General features: G+C 33.2%; 1 protein-coding gene across 1 annotated transcript in view; it reads left to right on the forward strand.

The window, feature by feature from the left end:
* LOC112031001 (G-type lectin S-receptor-like serine/threonine-protein kinase RKS1) overlaps positions 1 to 8,080 on the forward strand; it is a 17,233-nt gene extending 9,153 nt beyond the window's left edge. The window contains exons 2-7 of the mRNA XM_065767942.1: positions 3,135 to 3,592; positions 5,025 to 5,218; positions 6,679 to 6,889; positions 7,060 to 7,297; positions 7,537 to 7,687; positions 7,772 to 8,080. Coding sequence (XP_065624014.1) covers positions 3,135 to 3,592; positions 5,025 to 5,218; positions 6,679 to 6,889; positions 7,060 to 7,297; positions 7,537 to 7,687; positions 7,772 to 8,080 — 1,561 coding nt within the window. The remainder of the gene's footprint in view (positions 1 to 3,134; positions 3,593 to 5,024; positions 5,219 to 6,678; positions 6,890 to 7,059; positions 7,298 to 7,536; positions 7,688 to 7,771) is intronic.
* Positions 8,081 to 8,946: the final 866 nt, after the last annotated feature.

The following is an 8,946-nucleotide window of genomic DNA, read 5'->3' on the forward strand; positions in this document are numbered from 1 at the left end:
TTTTTACTTTTTTTTTTTTTTTTTTTTTTTTTTTTTTTTTTTTTTTTTTTTTTTTTTTTTTGGGAGAAACTCACTTCTATGGTAGAAAATAATTATTTTTTGAATAGAAATTTTTTTTCTTATTTTTCTTTGCTAGATTGTGACTTTGGAAATAGTTCAAAAAAAATTTATTGTCATTTGAAAAGTACAGAAAGTGATACACATTATAATACCAAAATTTCCTTAATGCAGTATAGACTTTTTTTATTTTTTGAAAATAAAGTATAAAAATTGCACTAAAGTCACCCCTTATAAGGACCCTTATAATTAAGATTAAGATAATTAAAGAACAAAAGGAAAATGACACCTTAACCCTCCAATCACGGTACTTGCAGCACGATGACGTTGCTGACATTAGAGGGTTTAGGATTTAATGACCTCCCAATATCCACCCATCGGCCATCACTCAACTTCCACCCAATAAATCAACTTTGGAAAATAGGCATTTGGGATATGTTCTTTGCAATTTGATTGTCATAATTAATACATCCAATAACTAACTCCTCTAAAATTTTTATATCCTTCTTTTGCAATATGTATATTTTTTTGGAGAGATAATTACAACATGCTGCTACCCCTCAACTCAAACCCTTCCCCCCCTTAGACCTCCAAACACTTTGTGCATGGAAATGTGTCAATTCAGTTACAAGGCCTTTGGCCTTTTGCAGTCTTTTATTCTTTACATTGATAATAGGCAAAACTATATTACTGGTCTCTGAAGTTTATCCTATAAGTTCAATTTGTCCTTTAAGTTTCAAATAAGCACAATTAGTCTCTCAAGTTTAAAAAATTAGCAATATAAGTTATTTTGTTAACAATGTGACATTTTTTAATGAAAAAAATACAAAAATTATTTTACACATTATAAAACTATTAATATCATAATATTGAAGTAATGAATAATACCAAATTAAAATCTGGAATCCAAATCCCGATTTGATAATTAAAACCTCAAATTTTTGTTGCTTTCACTTTTGATATATTAATGAAGAGAAGATCTATATCCCTTCGATGATTAGCTGGATTTGCACGGTCTAAGCACTCAATCGTAGACCATGCCCAGTATGAACACGTTCTTTTTGTCACCTTCAAAGTTTCAGTTTCCATCGACTTCATGTTCAAACATTTATTTGCTTTTATATATTGAAAAAATATATCACAAATACTATTTCAAGTTTATTTCCTTCGTTATAATTGGATAGGTGATGCGTTACATGATTAAAATAGGGAGGGAATTTGAAATGGAACCAGTTAAAATTAAGATTTGATTTTAGAACTGGGTTTATGGGTTTTTGACATGTAAAATAAGTTTTGTATCTTTTTCACTAAAACATCCTACATCAGTAAAAAAAAGGCAAGCTCACTATATCACTAGCCGCGTAAGCAACACTGCCAACGACAATTAACAGAAGAATTAATATTACTCATTTAAAATTTGAGGGATTAATTACGCTTACTTGAAACTTAATTAAGAAACTAATTGCACTTATATGGTAAATTTTAGGAACCAATAAAGTAATTTAGCCTTGAAAATATGACCTTTTAGATCAATGATACTTCTCCTATGTAAGAGGAAGAATCAAATTTTGACCCACAGTGTAAATCAAAATTTGATATGTCTTGACATTAGAGTTTATTAACATATATATATATATATATAGTCTTTAAACCTTAAAATAAATAAGAAAATGGTAAAACCTCGAAGCACTTCAATAAGTGTATTGCATTATATTCTTTAATCGACCAATAACGCACAAACATCGATTTCTTTTCAAATCACAATTAAATCAATCTAATCATGCATTTAAATTTAATGGGCTAATTATAACTTACTCACCTGTGGTTTAGTTGAAATTTAAGTTGTCTTTTTGTGATTTGAAATTTGGCACTTTACCCCCATACTGTTAGCTCATTTAGGATTTCGTCACACGGATCTGTTAAAAATGAGGCTAAATATATATTTTTGCTATCTCTTATGTTTTTCTTCTCTCAAAACATAAAAGAATAAGAGAAAACAAGATTTAAAAGTGAGGGTTTTGTAAATGTTAAGAACAAACATGACCACCACCATAGAAGAGAACTATGACTTTTTGTCTACAAGTTCTCCTTTAAGAAAATTATTGTAGCACTTTTGAGCACATGTTCCTTGTGTTTGCCATTCCAAGGAAACCGCAACCATTAGCGCAAGGTGAAAGATCCACCTTCATTAAAACTTGTTGGGGAGTTCTTGCTTTTGAAAATCTTTTATGTTGTTGTTGTTGTTGTTGTTGTTGTTGTTTTTTTTTTTTTTTTTTTTTTTTTTTTTTAATGTTTTGAGAGGAGAGAGATATATAAAAAGAGCAAAAATATATATTTAGCCCCATTTTATAGAATCATAATTGTGCTAACTTTAGGTGGTAACATTCTCAAAAAAAAAAAAAAAAATGGTGGGTAAAGTGTCAAATTTGAAATTACGGATAGACAACTTAAATTTTGGCCAAATCACAAATAGATAAGTTGTAATTATCCCAAATTTAATTGAAAAACCTAGTCAAATGATTTTTTGAAAACCTTTTATTTTGGAAGAAAAACTTTTCTTCTTTTATTTCTTCTAGAGGATTATCAAAAACTTTCTAAAATTAATCATTAATAGAAATACCTTAAAAACACTCGTTATCTCGGACCTTTATAGAAACTGGAGGCAGTTGGTGGACAGGAGATACATTAAATTTAGGATTATAGTTGATAGTTTGGTCCATGAGACAAATTTCTGACTCGGTCAAATTAGAACGTGAACAAAACGTCATACACATTCCTTGTATCATATGTTTAAAAGCCTTATCTATTCAACAGTCTCAACCTCTATTTCCAGTGAGAAAAAAAGACATATCTATTATCTAGTATCTACAACCTTCCTCGTCATGATCATATATTTTGCTAAGAGGTTTCTACTTCTACAAACATTCTTCTATCTGTTTTTTCCCAGTTTGGCACTTCGCAAGACACCATAACTATCAGCAAACCCATCAGAGATATTGGTGACGTTTTAGTCTCTAAAGGAGAACCTTCGCACTTGTTTCTTANAAAGGAGAAACCTTCGCACTTGGTTTCTTTAGTCCCGGAGTTTCCACCAAACGCTATGTTGGAATTCGGTATTATAGAGCTCCAGAATATCCCGTGGTGTGGGTTGCCAACAGAAACAACCCTATTAATGATTCTTCTGGGGTTCTCTCAATTGATGCTCACGGAAACCTAGTACTCCATGTTAAAGATCAAAACCAACCCATCTGGTCCACAAATATTGCCTCAAAATCAAGCAACATTAGTACTCTTGCTCAACTCTTGGATTCAGGAAATCTACAATTGGTTGTTAACAAAACAAATGAGGTACTATGGCAAAGCTTTGATTACCCAACTGATACGGTTTTTTCACCCATGAAAGTTGGGCTAGACAGAACAATCGGTTTGAATCGAATCCTAAGATCTTGGAAGTCCAAAGATGATCCAGGAACTGGGAGTTGCTTGTTTATGCTCAACACCAATGGCTCCTCCCCAGAGGAGAATTTGTACAAGAGTAATACTTTGTTGTGGCGTTCTGGTCATTGGAATGGATCTGGATGGAGCGGGATACCCATATCCGTACAAACTAATTGGCTCTATAATTTAAGTCTGGTGAACAACCAGACTGAGACTACTATAAGTTGGATTGATCTCATTCCAAGTGTACTCTCAAGATTCGTGGTAAATGAATTGGGGTCTCTTGAACTCTTTGTGATTGCGGAGGGACAAAAAAGATGGGTTTCTTTGGGGTCTGTTAGAGATATATATTAAACATATATTAGCCCAATGTAATAGGCCCAAGCCCATTCCTGCTTGTACTAGTAGTCTAGGGTTTAGTCGCCTATATATACTCATGTTAGGGTTCATTGTAACACAGGTTATTGTACTACACTCCTATACAATAAAGATGTAGCCCTTAAGGGATTCCTCCGTGGATGTAGGCCGTCAAGGCTGAACCACGTAACCTTCGTGTTCTTGATGTTCCTATTCTATGCTTCCTCTTCCGCATCCACTCTAGCATACACAACATGGTATAACACATTGCGTTTGATAATATTGGTTTACACTCATTACAATGGGTTCTTTGCCAACAAGAGAGGCAAAATTATGATCGTGGCCCTACTTGTTACTACATTACTAATTCTCCTCTGTGCATATTGGTTGATCAGGAGAAAAGGAAAGGTACGCAGTGTTTCCTACGTGTGTGAATTATGGTAGAGGTGCTACAATTATTTTATTACATAAATCTTACTAATTATGGGTTTATTTAATTTTTAAACATAAATTAAAAATATTATATAATTATTTTTTTTATTTTTTATGTTGATGATTTAATTATCAAAAATTATATTTAGAAATTTATTTTAATATCTTGTTGATTACTTAACAACAATTATATTTATTATCATGTTAATTTACCCCCCTACAAGCACACTCGAGATTGGGTGGGCTAAAATGAGACGAAGCAGCGTAGGTAAAATTGTAAAAGTCATCACTCGAGGGCAAGGTAAGTGCGCTACCATTCCTTTCAAATGGAGGAATGAAGTAGCAAAGAATACCAATAGTTGTTATAATACCAAACTAAGAAAAAGAATTTCTCATCAATCTAGGAAAAACCTACGCAAGACAAGGTGTGAGAAGTTTGATTTCTTTGGAATGGAAACTATAAACTCATCTCTTTTTAACCTTGAAATCACTAATTTTCTTCAAAGTTGAATAATCATTAAAAGCTTTAGAAAAATTAATATTGCACCAATGTCTTTTGAAGATTCACAGAATAATAGCCACCAAAGTTTCTAGGAGGGGAGTTTTGTACAAACGTTTGGGAAAAGTGTTATTCAATACATTTCTCGGTAGGTTGGTGTAATTTATCCAGTTATATATAAATGCTTAATGTGATTACAAATTTACAACCATCATTTGTAACTATTATTGTATGAGAACAGCAAGGGAAAGACAGCTCCAATTGTTCAACGATGTTACTGCAAGTTCGACAACCTTTCAAGATTCTCAGAAGCTTGATGAAGGTAAAAGAAAACTAGATCTACCAATTTTTGATATAGGCATCATACTTGCAGCAACAGACAATTTCTCTCCTACTAAAAGACTTGGTCAAGGTGGCTTTGGCCCCGTCTACAAGGTACTTTCACCTTATACACAATAAGCATATCTAAGATAACTACACAACTTTTGTTAAATGCGAAGTAATGCTCATTTATGTAGGACTACAATTTTATACATGTAGGGCAAGGTCGAGGTTGAAAAGCTAGTATCATAATTGAATGTTCAAAAAGTGTGTAAAACACCCTTGAACGTTTAGACCCCCAAATTACAAATTACCAATTCAAGCTTATTAACAAACAATGTACGTGTGGAAAATGTAAATAAGCTAAACCAGAATTGAAAACTTAATCTAAACCAAATAAAATCACATCCACAGCAGAAATTAAATGGCAAAGATTAAGAGAAGATAGATGCAAATACAAAGACAACACAACGATGTGTTATCGAAAAGAAAACCGAAATTCTCGACGTAAAACCTCTCCGCCGCCCTCCAAGTGATCAATAATCCACTAGAGAATGAAGTTGGGATAAATGAATAGCAGAAGACTCTCCAAGCCTAATCTACCCAGTGTACCTAAGTCCTCCAAGCTTCTTGCTCCAATGAGATTACGCTAAACCTTTGTCTTCTTTAGCTTACCAGATTCTACTATAGCCTATAGTATCAACCAATATCCATTGGTTCCTTCCTAACTGCTTCCCAAGCACCAAATAGCCTTCTCACAAATATGGCTATGGTGAGAAAAGGTTTTGGCTAAGTGTACCTCTCAAGGATGTAACAATGAAGAGGGTGTGAGTAGAGGAATTTGGAGAATTAAAGATGAAGATTGTGGATGAGTAAATCTTGTTTTTCTCTGGGGTTTCTCTCTCAAAATTCTCTCTGGAAGATTTCTTCATTTCATGGATATAAGGGGTATTTATACTGGAGTGAGAATGGCATGCAAAGAGTCAGTTTTCTAAAACAGAGTGGATTGGCGACTTGGTCTCGTGATTTGACTGAGTCATGAGTTCAAACCGCGAGTTAAATGAATGACTAATCTGGACTTTTTGTCCTATAGTGCTCTAGCTGGCGTGACTATTCAGCTCCTCTGCATGCTCCACACATGTGCCACTTTTGGCAACTTGCAAGCCACGAGATCCAGTTGTGAGCCACTTGCTAAGTGCACAAACTTGAGTTTATTTTCACACTCTCTCATACACTACCCTTATATGATTCCCACCTAAATACAAGGTTTCTAAATGCTAAATTACAATAATTGCTAATAAGATGGTTGATAAAATTCAACCTTACAATAATTGCTCAAAATTTTCGGCGAAAGCTCTCACAATTTGTTATTTTAATTTCTAATAACCCCACATGTGTAAGATAATATTTGGTGGAGGCCATGGACGTGGTTTAAAAGTGGCACATGCATACTGATAGTATAGTAAGAAAAATCATAATAACTTATTAATATTTGTAACTCTCAATTAATATTTTAATAATTTCTTTTTTGAGGAAGAATATTTAATATTTTGAAGTCTCAATTATAATTTTAGGGTCAACTAGCCAATGGACAGGAAATAGCAATAAAAACACTCTCAAGAAGTTCAAGGCAAGGCACAAAAGAATTTAAGAATGAAGTCATGCTAATAACCAAGCTCCAGCATAGGAATCTTGTGAGGCTTTTTGGTTGTTGCGTTCATAAAGAAGAGAGGATGTTAATCTATGAATACATGCCAAACAAAAGCCTAGACTTTTTCATCTTTGGTATACCATTTCTTCCTTCACTTATGGCTCTCAACTATCTAATTCTTTCTTGCAAGCATTATTATAACTGTAGTATAATAAAAATCAAGCTAGAGACAAATTATGATTTTAACTTCAAATATTTTTCAATATGCATTATGGATTAATACTTTCATTTTTTTTTTATCCAGACGAAATCGGAAGGCAATTGCTGGATTGGAGTAAGCGATTTGAAATTATTTCTGGTATTGCTCGAGGAGTCTTATATCTTCATCAAGATTCAAGACTAAAAATCATCCATAGAGATCTAAAAACAAGCAATGTCCTACTTGATGCTGCAATGAATCCAAAAATTTCAGATTTTGGTTTGGCTAGAATGTTTGGAGATGACCAAATTGAAGCAAATACAAATAGAGTTGTTGGCACCTAGTAACTCTCTCTCTCTCTCTCTCTCTCTCTCACACACACACACACACACACACACACACACACACACACAAATTGCATTCATATCCTTAACACACCACTTCAAACTCAATAGTAAGGAATGTCAATTGAGTTTGCACCAAAGAAAAGATAAGTGGGCAACACATGCACAAACACATCGACAACAAATGCGAAAAACAAAAATCACACAATCATTATTATTTTCTTTCGTTCATTTGCAGTGGATATATGGCACCAGAGTATGCAATGGAAGGATTATATTCTACCAAATCAGATGTCTTTAGCTATGGTATCTTAACACTAGAGATAATTAGTGGCAAGAGAAACAATCACTATCATGTTGCAAGTCCATGCATAAATTTAATAGGACATGTAAGTAAACTATATTATCATTTTGTTTTGAATTAATGAACTTCACCGTAGAAGTATCAAGTATGATACTGTTAAATTTTTTAGGTTTGGGACTTATGGATGGAAGGCAAAGCCTTGGACATAGTCGACTCATCATTGGGTCAAGCATATCCAGCTCATGAAGTTTCAAGATGTATTCAAATTGGGCTTTTATGTGTGCAAGAACAAGCGACAGATCGACCAACCATGGTAGAAATTGTATCCATGCTAGGAAATGAAACAACTTTTCCCGCACCGAACAAGCCAGCATTTATCATTAAAAGAAATATAAATTATGGTCAAGACTCGTCAAATTCTGTAGGAGCACCTGGTTCAATCAATGATGTAACTATTTCTGTGCTTGAAGCACGCTAAAGTATGCCCTTATTACTTATACTACAATTTTATATTTGAAGAAATACAGTGCATATGGTACTTTATAGAACATTCTAGTGGTGTTCTACTGATAAACTTGTTGGCAGACGTCCAAGTTTTTTGTAGTTTGAAAGAACACTTACTAAGTTATAATCTCTTCGTTATGGCTCAAGGTGAAAAACTCTAAAATGATCTCACGTGGAAAACACACTAGAGATAGGGTTTTCTAATTATTTATGCTCAAGAAGGTTTGTTCTTAGCCAAACTTGATATGGTAACTTTTCTCCTCAGAATTTGAAGAACAAGGGTTAGTTTTAAATTAAAAATCATTAATATAATGAGCCTTCAAAGTCAGTTATAGTTTGTTACAATTTCACTTGAGCAAGCTGTCTAATGAGGGTTTAGCAAACTCCTGGACTTAACATAATTATATCAACTTCAAATGGTTACATTTTATTCGTTTCAAATCCAAATTTAGTGAAATTTGTGTCAAATTTAAAGTCCAAAATATATACTTCTTTTTTACGGATCAAGCATATACTTTCCAATTAAAAAAATTTCACTAAAAAATTAGTTATTTAACATGAGAAAAAAAGTATCTTTAATTAACATGAGACTAAATTTCTCTTTAATTAACATGAGACTAAATTTCTAAGTCAACCAAAAGTTTCTAGAATGATGAATCATAATCTTCCCTTCCATTAATTGTACTCCATGAATCTCGTATGCCACGTGTGTTTAATTGTTCCTTCCTTTTTCTTTTATGATTGGTTTGGATCGAGGGAAGTAGAGTCAAGTAGAGTTAGCCAAAAATTGCACCAATTAGCATCAACGATCTAATTTAATAATGAACCATTTACCCACTC

Source organism: Quercus suber, unplaced genomic scaffold, assembly GCF_002906115.3.
Source record: "Quercus suber isolate HL8 unplaced genomic scaffold, Cork oak 2.0 scaffold_26, whole genome shotgun sequence".
NCBI lineage: Eukaryota > Viridiplantae > Streptophyta > Magnoliopsida > Fagales > Fagaceae > Quercus > Quercus suber.